Consider the following 22,766-nt stretch of genomic DNA (forward strand, 5'->3'; position numbering starts at 1 on the left):
GAAATCTTATTTAGCAATGCATGGATTAAGATTGTTTTTATTTCCAACTCTAACAAAGTTAGTGAACATACTAGAAATTATTTCTTTGTCTTAAACAAATATTCAAATGATTTAATAACAGATATGAGTTTTTATTGCATTTATAGGAAATTTCCCAACTTTTCTGGAAATAACTGAAATCTAGCACATGTAGCAGTAAAGATGGCACATTTAGTTTTTATTTACTCCAGAAGGAGCTTTTTGTAAAATGGCTGGTATGACTACTGTGTGGGAGAGGGAATGAATGACCTGGGGGGAAGATGGCCAGGAAGGAACTCCAAGCATGTCTTCAAAAATGTGAATTCTCCCTCACTTTTGCCTCCCTGTCCTGTGCCCCCTCTCCCTCCTCTCAGTCCTTTTTTTTTTGAAAAACGCAGCATGTTCATAGCACCCACAGTATTAGTCATGGAACACTTTGAGAGAACAATCATGGATGTTGTCAAAGAGCATTTGTCTGTTGAATGATGAGGCTCCCTCCTCTTCCTCCCTGTCCAATCACTTAAGATTACACTTTTGTTGAAATGGCAAAGAGCTTCAGGGAGCAGAAGGGCCTCACTCATCGGGCACTTCATCCAACAGGGGCTCAGGCAGACCTTTATTATCAGAAGTGGCAGTTTGTCAGTTGCAAGCAAGGTTTTCTTCCACAAAATCTGCTACAGAATCTCGCAGTTCTGCAGAAATATGCAAAATTCAGGCTCAACGTTTTCCTTCTCAAGGCCAAACATATGAAAAAACACTGTATGTTGCACAAAGAAAGACCATTTTGTCTGTGGCAAAACTGCAAACAGCGGAAATTTCAAAATATGAACCATAAATTAAGTTTTTGTTCCTCTTATTCTTTTATCTGGTTGTTTTATATATCTGAATCTCACTGTATATTTGCATGCACATCATTTTATCAAAGCTCTCCAATGGAGCTGATTAATGCAGCCCTGCTAACACTCCTGCACCTCCACCTTTTATAGCAGCAGGTCAAGTAAAGGGATTCTGCAGCTCAGGCCTCATTGGTGCCTGGTAGTGCTTGGGGGCAGGGGGGGTCTGTCTTTAGCACACTGTACCTAAAGAGTATCGGTCAAGCTTTCATCCACTTAATGCTCGCTGCAGTTTGCATTCTGTTCCTGTTTAGTATTTGCTGCTACTTCAAGTTAAAGCAGATATTGTTAATCTGTAGGAGTGAGAGCATAAAAGAGAAATGAGTGTGGTTGGGATGGGGAGGGATTGAGGGTCAAAAGGTTGAGAATTCATCTTGTAAGGGATTGGCTTATGAGTCAAATGCTTGCATTTTCATTGCTCTGTGTTGGCTGGTCAAAATCTGATAGACTGCATGAGTTCAATGCTAAACCTCTGCTGTTACGACTAAAAAGCATGAACTTGGTCCACTTTTTTTTAACTTGTCTGACAAACTCAACTATGTCTGCAAGATGTTTCTCACAGATTTTCCTTGCAGCTGCATCAGTCGGTTTATTAGCAGTGTGGGCGAATGAAATTCCCTGAAGAATTTCTCTCACATCTCCTCTGACGGGCTGTGGATATCACTGAGATGTAACCGGAATGGGAATGCTGGTGTGGGGATGTGTGATGGTGTGTTTGTCATGCAAGGCAAGGTTGTGTTTAGCTGTGTTTAATTTCAACATGTTTTTGAACATTTCCATTTTTTTGTATTTTGTGTGCAGTCAGGGAAAAGGACAATATACTATGAAGAATTTTAAAGTTGTAATTGATTAATGACAGGTTTAAAGCTATAAGAACAACGTCCAAGTAATCAACCCTTTGGGAGGAAATGCTGAGATCTTGTCCAAGGATACACAAAGCTAAGATCAACTAGTGATCTTGCAATTGAGGGAGGACGGTCCCACCTTCTGAGCAACATCTGAAGAGAATTGGTCATTATTCATCAGTTATTGAACTCAATGACCATAATGGAACTATGGCAGCTTTTTTTCTATTTTGATAAAAACAAACAAAAATATAAAATGTGTGCTGTACTGTACTACTGATACTGGATGCAAAAGCTGTCATGGATATGGAAGGAAGTGACCTGGAGTGATTTTTAGATTCAGATTTATTTTATTTGATTTTATGTTAAAGAAGCACTAAAAGACTTTGGCAGATCGAGGCACTCCCCATCGACGCTTATTTTTCATCCATCTTGGATCCTACTTGTACTCCGAGCTCTCCCCAAACAGCTAAAGTCAGTCCGATGTTGACTCTTGTTTTATCTCTTGTCTCTTTCTCTCTTTCTTCTCTTCCTCCGATAATGTCCTCATGTTTCTTTGCTGAATCAGCCACTGTGTTGTGTTAAACGGCTGGTGTGTGGCAACGTTGCGTGTCGAAGCAATTATTGTAAAGTCTGGTTTCCTGCTCTTGGGGCGCTGCTGGGATGAAATGTCCATAATAGTTGTCACTGTGCCATCAAAATGAGTCAGAAACGCAGTTTTAAGGTAGGAAAGTTACATAGTGCTAGTTTAATGGTCTGATGGTAACCGTATCCTTTTAAGACTTTATAATCAAGGATATTTTGTGGTGCTTTTATCTGCCTCTAGTGTTTCCTTATTCACTGGATTTGTAAGCTCAATAAATTATGGACACATGCAAATGTTTGACATTCAGGTTATGTGAAAAGTGCTATATAATTTAAACCTGATTGATGTATTCAATGATCAAGAGTTTCTACTCTTTATCAAGGACCTAGCTAGAGGTTGCGTGAGGGCCATGGCCACCCCTGGTTTCCCTTTAGCTCTGCACCTACTGACAACAGAGAAAAGTGGCACATTTTCTTAAAAAGTTTGGGCAATTTTAAACTGAATTTAAAAAATAAAAAAGAAGCATGCAGATCTGATTGAGTGTCGATTACTAGTCAATATGAAACTAATTTTTTTATGCAGTGTACATGCTGGGAATCCAGGACTTTTGGAAGTGGAGATGATAGCAGGTCTCCAGCTGCAATATCTGTCTAAAGGATCTTGGCTACATTTTTTCAGGACAACTAATCATTTTCTAGACTGGTTTGCATCTCTCCCACTGCCTACCAGTTCTTCAGACCATAATGCAATTGTTGCCACTGGACCTGCTAAACATCAGCAGAGGACCGGTCTTCAGGTTTCAGTCTAATGTCACCTGCGACTTATTCCCCTTGGAATCTGCTGTTTCCTGTTATCGAGCTAATGCTACTTTATCTTACAGGACAAATGCGTTCTCTATAAGTAAAGAGAGGAATTTCTTTTGGTTGGAATGTTTGCAAAGGTTGTGTTTGTTCATGTGCATGCCTTATTTTCTTTTTTTTTTTGCAGGTACATACCTTGTCCTTTGGATATTTCAATAAGTTACCAGAGCAAAGAGCGTATGTGAGGCTGGTGTCCTCTGGGTTGGGTTGAGTTCAAAGAGTTAAAGAGGGTCTGTGAAAGACCTTTATCTTAAGGGAGAGATAACTTTAACACCACAGACGTGTCTGGACTCCAAGACTGAGAGTAAAGGTCACACTAGCTTTCTGAAGTTGAGTGCAGTAGTAAAGTGAGAAAGAAAATTCGTATGTAGTTCCCAACTCTCCCTTACATGAGGTCAGGGCGGACGTTCTCAAACAAGTGTAGCTTAGCATGTTGGCTTTAAAATCCACTGCAAATGTGAAGTCTTCCTTTAAAGTCTTCTCTGCATGTTTGTGAAGGTTTTTGCCCAGATGGCATCCAACATGTCCAGATGATACCTCATCCCAAGGGAGTGGGAAGCAGGAAATGATCACACCGATGGTTGTCTGATCACCACAACTGAAAAGAATTTGGTTAGTCAGCAGTTTCCTTTTGAAAATGGCCCGGGATTGTTGTTGTATGGGTGTTCACTCAGTGGAGAGAGGATTTGGAGGGATAGGTTTAGTTATTTATTAGCTGGAGCCATTTAAATGGGAAAAGTTCCATGACAGAGTTGGGTGGAAATAGGAACTGGCAGGCCATGCCAACTGGAAATGCTCTGGGTGGCATCCTGCCAGAGTCGTATCTAAACTTATGGTCAGAGTGGGCAGTCTGGTCGCTGAGATGGTGAGAGCGGAGATAAACTCACACTGTGCGAGACGGCGCAGTGATCTTTATCAAGCCGATCAGATACGAGAGTGGCTGGCTTAGCTTTGGGCGTCCTCGTCGACAGTCTGAGCTGCCTGTCAGGTGTCGTGCAGGAGGATGTCATCCTGCCTCATTTATTTGTGGGATTTTTTAATGTATTTGTCAAGCTTTCCAATGAAATAATGTTTGAGAGAAAAATACACACGGGGCCTCACAGCAAGAAGGTTGCTGGTTCGAGCCTCTGCTGGGGGGAAGGTGGAATTTGCATGTTCTCCCGGTGTATGCGTGAGTTCCCTCCGGGTTCTCCAGCTTCCTCCCACCGTCCAAAGACATGCATGTTAGGTTAATTGGTCACTCTAAATTCTCCCCAGGACTGAGTGTGTGTGTGTGTGAATGGTCGTTTGCCCTTTTTTGTGTCGGCCCTGCGGTGGACTGGTGACCTGTCCAGGGTGTACCTGCCTCTCACCTGATGAATACTGGGATAGGCTCCAGCTTCCCCGCAACCCATAATGGACAAAGCGGTACAGAGAATGAAGAGAAATCTCCACCTGTCACGACTGGAACTTTCATTCCTCAGTAAAAGGATGTGTAAAAAGTAACATGCAGAACTCTAGAGGATCATTTTTTGTTTGTTGCTCTGAAGCATTTAACTATTTAATTTAAGTGATATATTCTTCACTAATTCTTTTAGCAGAGCAGTAGAACAGATTTTTTTCTCAGTTTTTGTACACGGTGATGTTTCACTAAATAAGATTGTTGTTGCACCTGCTGCATCGCAGAGCACATATGGATTTTATTTATTTGTTTACCATTTACAAAACACATGGGTTTAAACCTATTCTTGAGTTAAAGGCTCCAGCTCTTTTTAAATGAGGCCATCTTTACTGAAGGCAAAGCCATGTCCACGTTTTATCAGGGCCGGAGGTGAAGGGGGGAGTTTACCTGATGATAATGGGTGTAGGTTGGATACCTTAGAGCTGGAGACAGGAGGCACGGGCACTGCAGTTTTCTTTTTAATAAGTAAAACAATCTGTAGAGTTTTTTACAAAATTATTATTTTTTATGTTCAGATGTCAGTGAAGTGGACTTGCAGGAAATTAACTCACCTGGCTGCATTCAGAGCTGATAAACCTTTAGGAGGTCTATCATCATGCAGGCACACTACATTCAATATATTAACATTATTTGTGTATATTAAGTTTTTGTGTGTTTTTGTGTGTGCGTGTTTTTTTTTGTTTTTTTTTACATTTATACTTATAGACACATTTTTGTGTACCTTTGGGCCCAAAATGTTAATAAAATAGATTAACATGAAAAAAATGAAATTGCATTTAAAAAGAACTTAAATTTCCCCCTAATTTTTTTCTTTGTTCCTGGAGATTACATTTGTTGCTTCCTGTGAAAAAAATCTGAATATTTCCAGGATTAATTACCTTTGGTTTATAGACCTTCATCCTCCAGTCATAATGGAATGGAAATGAATTGTCGATGGATGAATTTGGTGGAAAAAAGTTGATTTATCCACTTTTTAGAAACATGGATGGATTGACATCCTTCCTTTTCAGCAGTGATTTAAAGACAGCCTTTAATCCAAACTTCCAGGTCACTGTCTGTACTTCGGGTATTAGTCGGTCTCTTTCCTCCTGTCTGCAGCTGACTGTTGTGATCTGTGGAAATTTGCTCTGTTTTTATTCTTGTTCTTGTAAGATTTTCATTTCTAGTTTTATTTCCTCATGTTTGATTTAATTTATATATTAGTTGGTTGTACTTCCTGTATCATTTTGTGAAGTATTGAATTGAGTTTACTTAATGCTCTTCTGTTTCCTGATTATATCACTTGCTCATCATCAGTAATTAACTCCTGCTGTTTAAATAGTCCTTGGTTTCTTTTGCTCCTTGCCAGATCCTGGTCTGGTTTTCCTTGCGTCTTTGTAGCCTTACTTTCTTTTTCTTGTAGTCGGTTATCAGTTCATTTAGTTTAGTTTGTTGTTCATGTTTTTCATTATCCTTTCAGTTAAATAATCATTATTCCTACATCTGCCTCCATTTGGATCCTTCCTCCCCTACCCCCATGAAATAAGTACCTGAAAAGTGGTAGCTCTCAAACTTTTTACATCATGTACCACTTTATAAAATACAAGGGTCTCTATTTATCAACTTAATTTATTTATTTATTTATTTTGGCATAGTGACAGTAAATCAAACATATTATAGAAAGAAGGAAAAGGCTGACATTAAAGCAGCACTACTGAACTTTGGCAGATTTTTGCACTTTGGCGCCCCCTAACAAAGGCTTATTTGGCATCCATCTCTTCTTTGAACTCTCTCCAGTCAGTAATAGTAGTAATAGTTATAATCAGTAATAATAACTATATTATTACAATGAAGAATGGTCTTCATCAGGAAATACTAAAGTAGTGGTTCCCAAACTGAGGGGCGCAAACAATGATGGATCAACAACAAAGATTTCAATCACCATAAAAAAAGACAAGAAAGGAGGCATATCTTCCCCTGGGTGTGACCAGGTAATGATCAAGTAATAGTCAATGGTGGGTAATGAAGCAAGACCAGAGTATGTTGTACGTCTCAAAATATTAGTAACAGAAAGTACTGACATTATTGTTGTCGATGAAAAGGGGACTGTCATTCACTTGAAGAGGAAAAGAAAGAAAAAGGGACAGAGCAAGAGATAAGACGAGTCAACATCAGACTGACTTTTACTGGATGGAGAGACCTCAGAGAAGAGACAAGACGCAAGATGGATGCTGAATTAGCCTTCGTTAGGGGGCGTAAAAAGTTTCATATGGCACATTCCTGAACCTTCATCCTTTACTTTCACTGCAGACCTTTTAGATCTTCTGAAACCTTTTATCCATATTTTTTACTGAACTAATTTTAGAGGGAATCACTTTGTGTTTTAATGTGTAAATAACCTGTCTTGGCAAATTATTATTTTCTTTAAATGTAGTTTGTGATCAGGCACCTGCAGAAACTCTTACCACTCCTCCCCTCCCACCTGCCATTATTCAGAAAAGAGTCTGAATGACACGATGACCGCATGTCTAGTTTTCTTCCAGATCTCAGAGTAATGGGGCAGTAATTAAAGGGCTTGTCATGGTATGCTGGATATTCTTTTAACCAGGCATTCGTATGTGGGTCACTTCAGTAATCTGTAGAAAAACAAAAAGAAAAATGTCTAATTTCTTCAAATATCTCCTGTTAACAAACTTGAATGGCCTTTTATTGCATGCAAACACTTGAGGAGGCCTCCAAGAGACAATAAATGACAAAAGTAAACACATCACAATGCCCCATTTCCTGCCTCTGCCTTTGTTTTCCCTCCACCCTTCCAGAGTTCATGTGTAGCGCTGGGTGTAGCCTTTCTCTGTGGAAGATTTCAACCCTTGTAAATCTCTTTCCTTTTGTTTGCTTGCAGGTGACTCAGGCCTCCAAGGTGTGGGGTGAGGTCCCGCTCCCAGAAGATTTAGAAGCAGAAAAGGATGTCCAGGCGTCGCTGAGTTTACTGGACGATGATGAGGACTTTGCTGCTGATGAAGCTTCAGGAGGTGGGCTCGGTAGATGATGACGCACAAAAGCACAGCGACAGCTGCATTTAATTAATCTGTATTCAGTTTTTATTTTTTTATTTTTGTTTACTTCCATCCATCCCAAAGTCAAAAGTGAGGAAATATTGCTCATAGATGTATTTTTATTTGATTATTAAGGGGGCAAAAGCTCTTCTAAGGATTGATAACATATTGGTTTTCTTGTCTTTACATGTAATTACAAGCCACATCTTTTTACTTTTGTTTCTTTCTCCAAAGACCTGCCCAGTGCAGAGGAAGATGGCAGCACACTCGATCCTGACAGCACAAGTAAGGGCCCAGAAAATGGATTCAGTTGACATGTAACAATACTTTATGACTGGTTTTGCTGAATCACTCAGCCTTCTGACTCTTCATCCAATGTATGAGTGAGTGTTTGTGTGTGTGTTGGGCACACTGTATCATAATGTGTGTCTAGGTCTTGAGTGATTATACCTTCACATCCTGCTGCGCCCTCTCCTCCTTCCTCGACCGGCATGCCAGAGTCTGGTCATAACACCGGGCTTAGGCTTTGTCTTTGAGGCATAATCATCCTGTCTTTCATCTTTTTAACCAGCAGCAGTGGTGACAGCTCAATAAGATACATAAAAGCCCGATGAACAATAAAAACGGCAGCTGGACCCGTCTGCTTCAATTCGTTCACTCTTTCAAGTCCCACTATTTTTTACTCAAAATGTTAGCATGAGGGGAACCCACATATGCACACTCACTGGCCACTTTATTAGGTTCAACTGCTTGTTAACACATTTAGCTAATCAGACACTTACATGGCAGTAATTTAATGCATTTGGTCATGTAGACTTGGTCAAGATGACTTGCTGAAGTTCAAACTGAGCATCAGAATGAGGAAGAAAGGGGATTTAAGAGACTATGAACGTGGCATGGTTGTTTGTCAGAAAATGCTGGTTGGAGATGATAAAAAGGCAACAGGAACCCAAACACTGGTTCCAACCAAGGTCTGCAGAACAGCATCTCTGAACACGCAACACGTCTAAGCTTGAAGCAGATGGGCTACAGCAGCAGAAGACCACACCGGGGGCCTCCTGTCAGCTAAGAACAGGAAACTGAGTCTATAATTCACACAGACTGACCAGAACTGGACAATAAAAGATGGAGAAACATTGCTTGATCTGATGAGTCTCCATTTCCACGATCAGATGGTAGGGTTAAAATTAGGTGGAAACACCATGAAAACATGGATCCATCCTGCCTTGGATCAACAGTCCAGGCTGCTGGTGGTGTAATGGAGTGGGAGAAACCCTAGAGATGGCACACTTTGGTCCCCATCTTTACAGGAAACATGCACCAACATGGAAAATTATGCCATGTTGTTGATATAGTTAGCAACAACATGACATAGTTTAACCACCACAGCCTACCTGAGTATTGTTGCTGACCATGTCTATCCCTTTATGGCCACAGTGTAGCGTCTTCTGATGGCTACTTCCAGTAGGATAATGCACCATGTCACAAAGCTCATCATGAATGCAGCCAACAAATCTCCTTCAACTGTGTGATGCTGTCATGTCAATATGGAGCAAAACCTCTGAGCAACGTTTCCAACACCTTGTTGAATCTATGACACCAAGAATTAAAGCAGTACTAAAGGAAAAACGGGGTCCAACCCAGTACTATTGAAGTAGACCTGATAAACGGGTTGGTGAGTGTGAGTATAAATCCAGCATCTCACTTGACCTCATTCTAAGCGAGTCTTACTCCTGTTGGTGTTTTTCCATGTCTAAGCAATTCTCTGAACACACAAAAGACCAAAACATTAGCTTTTAATATCCTGATTTGCTTCATAATTTCTCTTCTTAGTGAAGACGAAGAGACAAACACACCTTCTGCTTCTTGGTTTGCCTATGCAACCTACTGAAGGTGAGTACATCATAGGGCAGGGATTGTTTCAGTTGCAGCTCTGAAAGGTGACATCAGGGCTGAGTTGTAGGGCATCATGCGCCTGGCTCACAGAAATAGCACTGCTGTGAGGCCTCGCTAAATTTGAGTAGTTTAAGGAGCCAGAGGAGATTTTAGCACGGCTGACATTAATGAGACGGGTGTTGAAAGCATGCGATTGTGACGGATGGGAATAGTAAGGCTTCGCTGAAGACCGAGTCTGTTTTTAGCCACTCGCTAGGGAAGAAAACATCAACAGAGACTGATTAAGACAGGGTTTAAAGGAAAGTTTTTGTTTCTTGTAAACACAACATTTTCCTTTTCTTTAACCATTTCAGTTAGTTTTCAACCTGCTGAAGTTTTTAGTTTAGACAGAATTTTGTTTTTGCAAATATAGAATGTGTTTACATTTAATCTATATCCTTAAACCTCCAGATTTCTTCTTTTTTATTGCTTGAATGTAGCATTTAAAAGTAGGGATGCAGCAGTTCTTTCTTAAATAAACTCTTTTATACCAGAAGTGGCTGGACGTTCATATTCTGCTCCGTATGATCCCGGTACTGTGATTTGAAGCAGACTAATTCCATATATAGATCTGAGCAGCACAGCGCTGGGAAGGAAATTTAGCTTCCTTTGCTGGATCCTTTGCTGAGTGTGTCTGTCCTGTTGATCTACATGGCTCACCCATGCCTCCGCCTTCCTTCCCTCCCCACTGCTATGAAGTGGGAGATGTAGGTGCCAAAGTTGCCCCTATTATGCTTCGTTTCCTGTTGTGTGACGTTTTGCTGAGACTTAAGGAATTCCCATATCCTCTGTCTCGGATATGAACAATCAATCTGTGCAAAACATCTGGGATTTAAAGCTGTTGTTGAGATGCGTCTATTTTAAACGGCCTTTTGTCCGTTTGTCAGTCTTTTTTCCCCCTAATCAGGGTCTGCAATCTCCTCTTGAGATATGAAACTTGTGTCCCATGTCCTGCTAACCTTTTATCTTGACCTCCGCATTCAGAGCCCCAAAGAGATTTCCGGGAGACAAATCCAGCTTATCCTATCTGTGAGAGCTTTTCCTTGTTCTTTAGGCTCCATTACAGACGTTCCCAGCGCACCAAGCATATTGGCCACTTTGTCTGGAAACTAAAGGCACAAAGGTTACCATGTCCATTTATTAGTAAGTGGAGATGTTGAGTAGTGAGACGCTGCTGGAGGTAGGCTATTCCCAATGGTAATACTGGACAAAGAACTTGAGACTTAGTTTCTTAAGAAACTGAAATGGAATGATGGTTAAGATGTGTTTTTTAAGAGTTATTAAGGTATCAGTTCTCATGTTTAAGCTGGTGGTTATATGTTTAACAGTGGTTATATCCCTATACAGTTGAGTCCTCGACCTGTTGTTGAATCTCAAAAAGCTACTTTTTGCTGTTTTTGTCCATTTCCAGCAAATCTTTGTAAAATAAGTTTCTCATCCCAATATTTTGTGAACAGGTTTTTGAGATTTAGCACATTTCATCTTATTTAAACAAAACCTATTGAAATGTGAACACTGATGTTTTATCTGAACCCATCAAGAGTCCAGATCTCCAGGTTTCCATTGTTGCTTATGTCCTTTTAAAACATGAAGAAGAAAAGTGAAAGGAAATGGTTAACAAATAATAGGAAATTTGAAAGTGCATTGCATTAATTTGAAAAATATATATATATATATATTTGGTATGACCTGAGCAAAGCTTCCCGGGGTCAAACAAGCAAATTAACGGAGAACTTAGTTCTCTACAGACAAGCAACAGAAAGAAAAGCTAAATCCATCACAGCAGACATATTTCTTTTCATCTACTATTTACTACCATTAGGCTGCCATTACAAAGTACCTCCTTTTTTTTAAGTAAGTACAAGATGACCGAAAGCTGTTCTTAATTAACAAGAATATTTCACATGAAAAAAAAAATTTGTTTCCTTTTTCAGAATTATGGAGACAGTTTCTTACAATAGTTTTTTTAAAAGTGAAATACATTTTCATAGAAACTTTAAAAGGTAGGCACTTAATTCCTGTTTTAAAGGAGGTTTGTTGTTTTTAAAATGAAATGGAAACAAGTTTGGGAATTATATCCAACCTGGCAAAGATTAAAATGTTATATACAAAGATCAGAGCTGATAACCGATAAGCACACTTTTGAATTTTAGCAGATTTGAACACTTTAGTGCCCTCGGATGCCGACTAATTTGCCATAAAAAAATAAAAAATTCCTTATCCATGTGCATCCTGTTTCTTCTCTGAGCTCTCTCCGGCCAGTAAAAGTCAGTTCGATGTTGACTCTTGTCTTTTCCCTTTCTTTGTCACTTTCTGTTTTTCTTTTCCTCACTTCTTCCAATTGTGACCTCTAGCAATTCTTTCCTGAATCAGCCATGGTCCAAAACATCCAAAAGTCAGTGTGTTGTTATCCAGTTGCTGGTGTTTGACGTGGTGCCGTAAAGCAAAACGCACCTGTAGCGTGATGCCCTGAGTTAGAAAAAAACATGAAGTGAGGTTTCTCAGCCATGAGACACTTCAGGGCAACAATGGCTGTAAGAATGTGCATAATAAACGCCAGCATGCCATAAAAAATGTTCAGTAGCAGAGTTTTAAGGACAACAACTTGCATATTAATGCTTCATTCAATTAAAGAAGACCCCTTTTCATCTTCTATTTGTGGATGTCCACTGCAGTTTTTTCTGCTTTATGTCTGGTTTCTGATAAAGACAGCTACATCTTCTACTGAATTATCGTTATTTTCAAAAGATTGCTTTAAATTTGGTCTGCTATTAAATAAAAATCCAGCTGATGAGGTGACTAAAGCTTGAAACTGAGAGTAAGTGTCACCAGTCATGGTCAGGAGGATGAGGAACGACAATGGCAGGATTAACAAAGTACTAGAACCAAAAGTTAATAACAAAGCTCCTAACGGACAAACTGAGTAAGTAAAACAAGGAAGAGATAAACACAAACTGGGATAAGATAGACAAAGATCTGGCAATGAGCAAAGGAAAACAAAAGAGCATTTATAATGAGGGAGCCAAATGAAGCAGGTGTGGTTATCAGCAACAGAGGGCCGGGTGTAGCAAGGAGTAGGAAATAAACTGCAGAATACACAAAGATATAGGTTCTACTAAACAAAACAGGAAGTCAGACTAATGAGAATATGAATTAAACCAGAACATAGTCTTCAAATACAAGGATTACAGACTAACATTAGGAATCCTAACAGAAAAACCCAACGTGTATTCAAGAAAACCTAGCTGAAAGCCAAAGAACATGCCAAGGAAATAAAACAAGACTTGAAACAGGAATCTAACAGAATCAGGAACCCAGAGACCGTGATGACAAGCTGACAGTTCAGTATCAGAATCTGGCCTTCACCAAATGTTTAAACTGCTACAGTATGAAGCAAAGAAAAGACTAATAACTGTATCTTCTGTAGGCAGACACAGTATATTTTAGTATGTAGGCTGCAGAAGAAACTCAGACTGTTAAAGCTGCTCCTGTGTAGCCTCAGCTGGTTTTACTTCTAATCACATCATCTACTCGCGGGTGCTTGCTGACAAAGCACAATCCAGGTTTGGATTCTTGCGTTATCTCTACAAGGGAACAGATGTTGCAGCATAAGCATTCAATGCATCAGGGTGATGTAGTCTTTGTCGTCAGTTTGGCCAGGGCAGCAGGCAGGCCACCCACGCTGTTTAGCTGCTGTTTTCATGGGCGGTGGATAATTTGTGCTTCTGAGTGGTGTTACCTACAAATTCAGGCAGCCCTCTTGAGCATTTCCACAGTGGGACGGATGGTGGCAGCTGCAGATATTTTGGTGACGTCTTTGTTGTTGCACTGCCTGAAGGAGGAAATTCAGATGGCTTACTTCGATCTGTGGACAGGGTGGTCAGGATGAGGCAGACGAAACTGGAACTGGAGTCCTGCAGTGCTGTTGTTTCAACTGTTTGCATTACAAATGCCTGATTGTATGAGCTACTGTGAACAATTTATCCCTCAAAAACGGCCCCTAAATGATCTTGGTCACTGATTTTGAGGCCTATTTCTGCACCCAGCTCCATGATTCTGCATTTCCTACAATAAAGAATGAGTTTCCTTGGAGCAGTGTGTCAGTGCTTAGTAGGAAAAAGATGTTTTAGGTTTCAGTCAGGGAGCATGTGCAGCTGCTGAAACGTCTCCATCCTGAGTTTGTAGCTTCCATGTCTGTAAAATAAAATAAAGCTGGGAAAATGGTTTATTGTTAAACAAACCAAACTGGTTTGGAAATGGCTGATGTTGGCTCGGCGTTGAGTTGTCCTGTGGTTTTCCCAGATTTGAGAGCTTATTTGGATACAGCTCCGCAGCTGATCAGTGGCTTCCTGGTTGAGCCCAAAGGGAGTTTCCATATCAAATAATACCTCCCCTGGGAATTGTTAAGCCCTTAAGTCTTTTTCTTCTGTTCCATTAAAATTCACTTCTGTGACCTTAGTACTTCAAAATGATAATTACTCTGCTGATAAAGGAGAGTTTATTTTAATAGTTTGTTTCAGTCAGTGACGGTGGCCTTATCAACAAGTAAAGTGGGGAACATCAATTAGCTGTTAGCCCGTTCTCTCTGGCTCCCACTTCCTCCCTGATTATGACAACAACCACTGCATATCAGCAGACTTTGAAGCACAGTAGCTTAATTACCTTTAATTGGTTTGGACCACCAGTCTTGAGGGAGACGTCGGATTAATTGGACAGGGCTTGCTTTCTGTAATCCATATTCTGGATGAGCTTTGTAGATTTAACCCATAAAATCCGAGATTGCCTCGCACCCCACAATATCGCTTATACTGTCACATTGTCTCAAGAACAGTAGTGTGTAACTCTGTGGGGTAAATTGTGATGGATAGCTTGCCCTTTAGGTGATCTACAAAAGTTTTCCAGGCATTTATATCCCATCCAGTAAGTTTACAACCCAGACACAAAATCTAGTGTTTATTTAAAGACTCCAAATGATAAATAGTAAATCCATGGTGAGCCATGATAACACCATTATCACATTTTTTTAAACCCAGAAGCCACTTCCTGACAAAAGTTAAACCAATCAGAGGGCTTAAATTGACGGTAATGTCCAATCAGTAGCAGCTGAAGATCAACCAGTGAGCAGAAAGTTCTGTCAGTCTGAAAAGAAGAAAAATAATGCTTCTCTACAGCTGGAATAATACCAAGAAGATGTTTTTGATACACGGTGGTTCCAAAACGACCTGAGTAGGAGTTGTTTTTAAAGGTTTTTAGGTAAATAGAAGCATAAAAAACTGTAAATAGTTATAAGTGCTCAGAAGAAAAGTGTAAATATGGAAATAGTTTCTGTTGTGTTTGTTTCAATGGAAATATATTTTCTCCTGAAAGCCAAGATTTGAGAGAATGACATGCAGATGAGAAAAGGCTTGGTCACTGTTGATCTGTGTACTATTTCTTTTCTACAAAGTGCTGTTTTGTCCTTTTAGGTGTCCTTTATGGTACTATATCTATTGATACATTAATTTTACATAATTTTATCTTCATAATCTGACAACTGAGGCTGTCCTGAAAAATGTCTGGATGTTAACTGAGATTAAAAGGGTTGAGCTTCTACATGCATTTTCACATTATAAAGCCAGATGGATCAAAAATCACAAAAATGGCTTGACGAAGGGTTGCCATTGTTTTGTCTTTAGTTTCATGACTCCATCGGCGCCCTCTTTATGCGGCTTGTACAGTCAATCTAAAAGGGAGTCCTGATACTAACTTCTTGTAAATGAGTTTCAGAAGCCATCTGGTTTTCTGTGTGGTGTCTTAAAACAGCTGGATCCAACACATTCACTTGATTATGAATGAGCTGTTGTTTACTGCAGCCTGCAGAAATTTAGAGTAGACTCAAAAATCTTTCTCATCAGTGCAGTTCTAGTGTAGAGTATTAGGATCACTTCCAATATGTCACCATCTTGCATGTTGGGCAGTGAACACATCCTCAGGAATCCTGTAAACAGGCTGAAACCGCAGTCTTTGTGTAGCTGTCCCACTTTTAAAACCTCCTCCCCTGTGTCAGAACAACCGAAAGCCCTCTTCATATTTGACATTTCACGGCGTGCCCCATGGTGTGAGTGCATCCTAAGCGGTGGAAGAACATATGAGTCACCACAACACAGAGCTCGGTCGTTGCTGCCGGTGCCAACGCAGAGGGCTTAACTTATGGTGAAAAAGCAGCTTTGATGGTGCTCAGTTCTTCCATTTGGAAGGAAAACAGGAAGTTGCTCCTCCCTGCATCGCTGGATGTTGGTGTCAAGCAGCAGCGATGTGAAGGGCAGTATGTGAAAGTGTGCTGTTTGGTTGTGGGAAATCCTCTTTGTGCACTTGAAGATGCCCTCTGACCTTTTTCCTGACTTCCTTGTTTGGTTCAAGGTACACACTCACATCATACATTGTCCCACTAAGCATCACCATTTTACAGCAGGTGATGGTTAATGGGATTGTTGATAAGTTTCAATGAATTTCTTTTCCTGTTAGTATAACTCTTGGAAATTCTTTTCCTGATTGACTTTTTCTGTTTTTTCTCTCTGCATCTAATCATTTCCTGAAACACTAACCTTGCCACACCTGCCTGGCTAACTTTATCTTCATCCCCGGTCTTTGTGTCGCTTTTCTTGTTCAACCCTTCACCTCTGGCTCCTGTTTGTGCCCTGTCACCCCCTGTCACCCCCTCCTATGTTGCTTGCTCTGTGCTCCTCGTCCCTCAATGCTTGCTGTAGCAAACTGGTTGGACTCTTCATATCTGAGGAACATACACAGCTCAGCCGAGCCAGAGTACAGTAAGTCCTCAAGCACTTTTTTCCCTCTCTTTCTTGTTTTTGGCACACTCTCCTGTCACCTGTTCCACTCAGTTACGCACTCTCCTTTCCAAACACACTCTCAGATAACATTTCAGGCGGAGACTCGGCTTGGGCAGGTTGTGTTTAAGTCCAGCAACTCTGTTTTTCCAAGTATCTTCCAGGCGTCTCCTGGTGATTTGTAACGCCAGTGGAAAATGATGGGGTTGTTCCATGGAGTAATAGGGCTCATCATGTTTGTGCCACAGCACGTCCATTTCCACTTGAAAGATCTTGTGGAATCACATTATGAAACTTAACCCCCCCCCCCAAAAAAAAGAAAAATCTTCCTCTTTGCTCTAATTAAAAAAAGTTTTAATCATTTCAAGATCATGTAGGTGGCCTGTCTCTATGCAGCTGTTAGAAAATGTGCCTTCTTATGCACAATGGTGGTTTTGATTCAGACTCTGAAGTCTGTGGGAGAGCAGAAAGGGGCCAGCTTAACAGAGAAGCCACATTTCATTCCCAAAAGTCCCCCAGAGGGCACTGAGTGGACTTGGAGACAGAGTTTTTTTGGCTGATCACCAGCAAGAGAATTAAGTATTCATGGGTCCTGCCTGTCTGGGTTGGGTGAAGAAAAAGGCAACTGAAAATGAATGTTTTATCTGTAGAGGGAAAAAAATTAAAAAGAGAAGAAACTCATTATGGAGTTTTTAAGGTGTGATGGTGGTTTTGGCTTTGCTCTTATAGATTCCAACTCTCCTCTGCTTCCCCTTTAAGCGCTTTGGTCGGTGTTGGGTTGGTGCCGTGGGCGCTGCTTTGGAGGTTGAAGGTCAAACCCAAAGTGGCCGAGCTTTAAAGGCCAAACTCAGCTCGCTGCTCAATCAAGTCTTTGTCTTCTGTGTAGGCCTCCATGTGTTAGAAGGGGCCCATTGGACAAAGCTGCCACAGTTCAGCTTTAATAGTTAAATAAGTTTGTGAATTAAAAGTGCAGAATGCTATTTTTCTAGTTTTTCCCACTCGTCAGCACAGTTTTATCACCTCTGATTGTGTCATGGGGGTGGGGGGTTCCCTTTGCTGGACACAGTGTTGCAGAGTAGAATGGATCTTGGAGTAAAATGACTAGTTGTTAGCAGCGGGGCACCACCCACCGCTCTAATCAAAAGACCTCAGGGCGACGTTAGTCCCACTCAACAGTCTGCAGCGGCGAGCTCAGAGAGAGAGTCGGAGCTACTAGCCGTTGTTGACCGAGCCGCGAGTATCCACGCAAGTGATTAGATTATACGCGGGTCAAATAAGATGCTTTGATGAGTAACTTTGATGTTTCTCGTTTTCCAGGACCACATTCAGGCCTTACAATTATTTCTACATATCTTACAGTAACAGCCCGCAGAGCAAGCCATTCAGATGCCTTCAGGCTTAGCTTAAACCTGCAGCCCTGTTGATTCATGTTTGCCTTTGTTTTCGTAGGCAACACTCATTTTACTTTGAGACAAATGAGGCCAGAAATTAGATGTCTTATGGTGCAAATGTTTGCAAAGAAAGTGGGGCTTAGTAGTGTTCAGAGAGGACAGCTCTTTTGACCACACAGACTGACTGTGAGACAAGCTTTTTTAGTTGAATAGTTCTATTCTATTCTATTCTATTCTATTTTTTCTACAGTCATTTAGCAGACGCTTTTATCCAAAGCAACTTACATTTGAGAGTAAGAACAACACAAGCAAGAATTCAAACAAGATGGGACATCATAATTAAATGATAGTCAGACTGCTTTGAGTCCAGTTGGACCCAGGTGCTGCCATGTAGTGCTTGAGGCAGTGCATATATATCTATAGATATATATATATATATATATATATATATATATATTGTTTGTTTTTTGTAAGTCATTTTGTTTAAATAGAACATCACGATTTCATCAAACAATATCCTCTTGGGCATAAGTGCAAGCAGCTTATTCAGTACTTGGCTGAGCCAAAGAGCTGGACAGGACAAATCTTTCTAACTCATTCTGTTGAGTAGAAGAGTTGAGGTAATGTGGAAATGCTCCTTAAACAACTGAGTCTTTAGCTTGCTCTTAAAAGTGGATAAGGACTCTGCAGATCAGACGAAGTTCAGTAGATTGTTCCACCAATGGGGGATAACAGAGGAGAAGAGTCTAGCTGCTGATTTTGTACCACGTTGTGGTGGGAGCACTAGGCGTTTTTCACTGGCAGAGCGTAACTGTCGAGAGGGAGTGTAGCTCTAGGTTAAGGAGTGAAGGTAGACAGGAGCCGTTTGGGTTATTGTTTTGTAAGCCAGAAGCAGAGCTTTGAATTTGATGCGTGCTGCAACTGGAAGCCAGTGAAGAGCGATTAGCAGCGGAGTGACATGAGCTCTTTTGGGCTGGTTGAAGACCAGACGTGCTGCTGTGTTCTGGATCATCTGCAGAGGTTTAACTGAGCATGCAGACAGGCCAGCCAGTAAGGAGTTGCAGTAGTCAATGCATGAAATGACCAAAGCCTGGACCAGGAGCTGGGTCGTGTGTTCAGTCAGGTAGCGTCTGATCCTCCTGATGTTGTAGAGAGCAAATCGAGAAGACCAGGCAACCGAGGCAACATGGTCCTTAAAGGTCAGCTGGTTGTCTACCATGACACCAAGATTTCTGGTAGAAGATGTAGGCACAAGTGTGATAGAGTCAAGCTGCACGCTTATCTGTGGCGGAAAGGAAGGATTGGCTGGAAAGATATTTAGCTCGGTCTTGAACAGATTTAGCTGAGATATCAGAAAGACATGCAGATATTCGCATTGAGACAGTTGTGTCATCAGGTGGGAAAGAAAGGAAAAGCTGAGTGTCATCTGCATAGCAGTGGTAGGAGAAACCATGAGAGTTAATGACTGCACCGAGTATGGAGGTGTACAGTGATAAGAGGGCCAAGCACCGAGCCCTGAGGCACACCTGTTGCACCCCAAGTAGTTTGTGGTTGTCATAATATGCTGCTATACACAGTTAATCCTGGAACTATCCAGCTAATATGTAGAACTTTAAAAGCTCTGAAGTGGGACATTTTCATTTGGACATTGTCCAGAAAGCTCTTATTGCAAGTATAAAGACCAAAAACAGTTCTTCATGGGAAACTTTAGATTTAGTTTTTGTTATAATTTGAGGAAAAAAAGTGCGTGATCTCCAGAACCTTCACAATGTTTAGGAAAATACCCTTTAAATTATCTATCCAGGTTAGCATGTCATGACCAAAACCCACTATAAAGAGAAAGAGCAAATACAGTGATCCATACATGAGTCTGAAAAACAGAAATATCCATCTTAAAAATCTGTGTAAAATTCTGGGACAACATCTATGGGACATATGTAAATAAGATCAATCTGTATCTGACCCAGCAAGGAGAAAATAGAATGAAGAAGAACTGGAAGGACTCATGATGCACAGCATACAGCATCATCTGTAAAGCACATGGAGGCAGCAGGATGGCAAGCAGGCAGGGAGGCATGGCTTCCAGTTGCACTGAGTCACTTTTGTTTATAGATGATGTGACAGAAGCAGTCATATGAATTCTGAGATTTACTGTTTGCTCACATTCAGCCAAGTGCAGCGAATGCTGAGTGGATGGTGTTTCACAGTACAAATAGACAATTACCCAAAGAAAACCCACAAGTTTAGTATAGTATAGAAGTATAGGAGTGAAATGTTCTGCTATAAACATTAAGTTAAAGATCGAAAGAATCCTGATAAAAAAATGAAAGGCGACAGCAGTAACAGTCTAGTAAGCCATGACCAAAGAGGAGATCTAGTGTTGAGGTCCATAGTTTCTAGATTTATTTATGATTATGTTGTCTGGAACACTCAGTTGTGTTTTAACACAATAACTAGGAGACAAGACATGTTGCTGCCTATCAGTCGTGAAGAATTTCTAAAACAATTTGGAGTGCATCAGTTGTATCTGAGCAAACCACAATTCAACTGGAAAAATGTGGCCTGGATGGACAAGGCCACAGTCTAAATCCTAGACTAAATTGCTCTGTATTTAGCAAAATCTAAAGCAGCATATCAGTGCGAACTCTTCATACAGACTGTCAAGCACGGTGGTGGAAGGGCGATGATTTGGGATAGTTTTGTAGTCAGGATTTGGACACCTTACAGCCATTAGATCCATCATGAAACTTACTGGTTTTTGTGCCAAATTTGAGGCCACCTGTGGATTAAAATTCCTGCACAATCACATCAGACACTGATAACACTGTACAGACAATCGTCTCTTTGTGTTACTGCTGCAAACTTTTAAGTCCCACACTTCTTCTGCATTTTAGCTGCACACAAGTCATTTAAGGACCAGTGACTTTTTAAATGTCTCATCACATAAAGCCTTACAGTTAAGAAAGAATTGTACTTTCTTTTTGACAAAACTCTAATTATTTAAATAAAGGGGGGGAAAAGTGTCACCAATCATATTTTTGCACCATGTGTTTGCAGATGAATTGTTTTGCACATATTAGGACATGAATGTTTGTAACTAGAAAGTCAGCACACTCTTTGCTTTTGGCATTGTAAATAGCATCTCACTGCAAGAAACTGTACCAATATTGACTTCCTCCTTAAACCTACAGTGCCAGCCTGAATTCGGAGCCTGGCAGGCCAGTCCCAACAAAGTGTTGGCAGCCGAGTGAGAATGGTGCACCCTGCGGGCTTGGGCTATTTTAAGTTTCATAGACGTAGCCTCTGACACTGGAATTATAATAGTACAGCTGACATTTTTGCTTATGAGTTACACAAATTACATTCATACGTTTGATGCAGGTGGTCTATAATCCTGTTTGTAAGTGGAGAAAGTAATTAGCTAAAGATTTGGATATAGTTATGCTTTAAAAGTACCATACAAGATCTGTGAACTTTTCAGGGCATTGAAATCATGTCATCAAGTCACGTTACATAAAATTTCTTCTGTCTGAGGAAAACAAAGTCAAACTTGAATCTGTGTGGCCTGAGTGGGCACTGGTAAGCCAGAATGTAACAATGCTCTGGGTTCAGTACCTCACTCAAGGACACTGCAGACATAAAACCAACCAGCTGCTCTGAATCACTTTAACCAAGATGATCTGGATTGTACTGAGAAAACCTGACTTCTCTGACTACTCTGACCTGGGTGAAATAAAGATATGCAGCATATATCTGATTACAGAGTTTCAGTTAACACAGACGCTCAGTGGCCCACTGATTTAATCCCTGCTGCTCTCCCTCCTTGTACATATTTGCTTTGGTTCATCTGGAGAGGAGGGGGGAATGTTGAGGCCTTCTTTCAGAGCCATTCATAGATGATTTTCTTCTTCTTCCTCAGCTGATTCTGGCACAGTAGCGATGCTGACTCAAACTCCTGCTCAGTCCTGCAGCGCTTGCCTTCAGTCACCAGATCTAGCTGTATGGACCAGGGCTTCATGTATAGTACATTAAATTTGTCAAAGTTTGACCAACAAACCCAAATAAACTGATGAAAGTTGATTTAGTCCTGCATGTACAGTCATGGCCACTTTATTAGGTAAACCTTACTAGTACCAGTTTGGACCCCCTTTTTTTCATGATGAGAATCTCCCGTTCCACCACATCCCAAAGCTGCTCTATGGGGACTGAGATCTGGTGGCTGTGGAGGCCATTGCAGTCCAGTGAACTCATTGTTATGTTCAAGAAAGCGGTTGGAGATGATCTGAGCTTTTTGACATGTTGCATTATCCTGCTGGAAGTAGCATCAGAAGATGCTACACTGTGGTTATAAAGGGATGGACATGGTCAGCAACAATACTCAGGTAGGCTGTGGTGGTTAAACCAGGCCACGCTGGTACTAAGGGGCCCAAAGTGTGCCATGGTTAGGGTATCTCCCACACTCTAACACCACCAGCAGCCTAGAATGTCAGTGCCAAGTCAAGATGGATCCTTGTTTTCATGATATTTCCACTAAATTCTCAGCCCAGGATCTGAATGTGGAGCTGAAATGGAGACTCATCAGACCAGCAACGTTTCTCCATCTTTTATTGTCCAGTTCTGGTCAGTCTGTGTGAATTATAGACTAAGTTTTCTGTTCTTAGATGACAGGAGGCAACCGGTGTGGTCTTCTGCCGCTGTAGCCCATCTGCTTCAAGGTTGGATGTGTTGTGTGTTCAGAAATGCTGTTCTGCAGACCTTGATTAGAACCAGTGCTTATTTGGGTTCCTGTTGCCTTTCTATCATCTCCAACCAGTCTGCCCATTCTCCTCTGACATCAACAAGACATTTTGGTCCAGACAACTGCTGCTCACTGGATATTTTCTCTTCTTCAGACCATTCTCTGTAAACCCTAGAGATGGTAGTGTGTGAAAATCCCAG

At 40.9% G+C, this 22,766-nt stretch overlaps 1 protein-coding gene across 10 annotated transcripts in view; it reads left to right on the forward strand.

The window, feature by feature from the left end:
- Positions 1–22,766, forward strand: part of hspg2 (heparan sulfate proteoglycan 2) — a 120,796-nt gene that overhangs the window by 28,106 nt on the left and 69,924 nt on the right. For all 10 annotated transcript variants that reach the window (XM_042003593.1, XM_042003596.1, XM_042003599.1 and 7 more), the window contains exons 2-3: positions 7,525–7,654; positions 7,913–7,963. In XM_042003593.1, coding sequence (XP_041859527.1) covers positions 7,525–7,654; positions 7,913–7,963 — 181 coding nt within the window. The remainder of the gene's footprint in view (positions 1–7,524; positions 7,655–7,912; positions 7,964–22,766) is intronic.

The sequence above is a fragment of the Melanotaenia boesemani genome, chromosome 13, assembly GCF_017639745.1.
Source record: "Melanotaenia boesemani isolate fMelBoe1 chromosome 13, fMelBoe1.pri, whole genome shotgun sequence".
NCBI classification, from domain to species: domain Eukaryota; kingdom Metazoa; phylum Chordata; class Actinopteri; order Atheriniformes; family Melanotaeniidae; genus Melanotaenia; species Melanotaenia boesemani.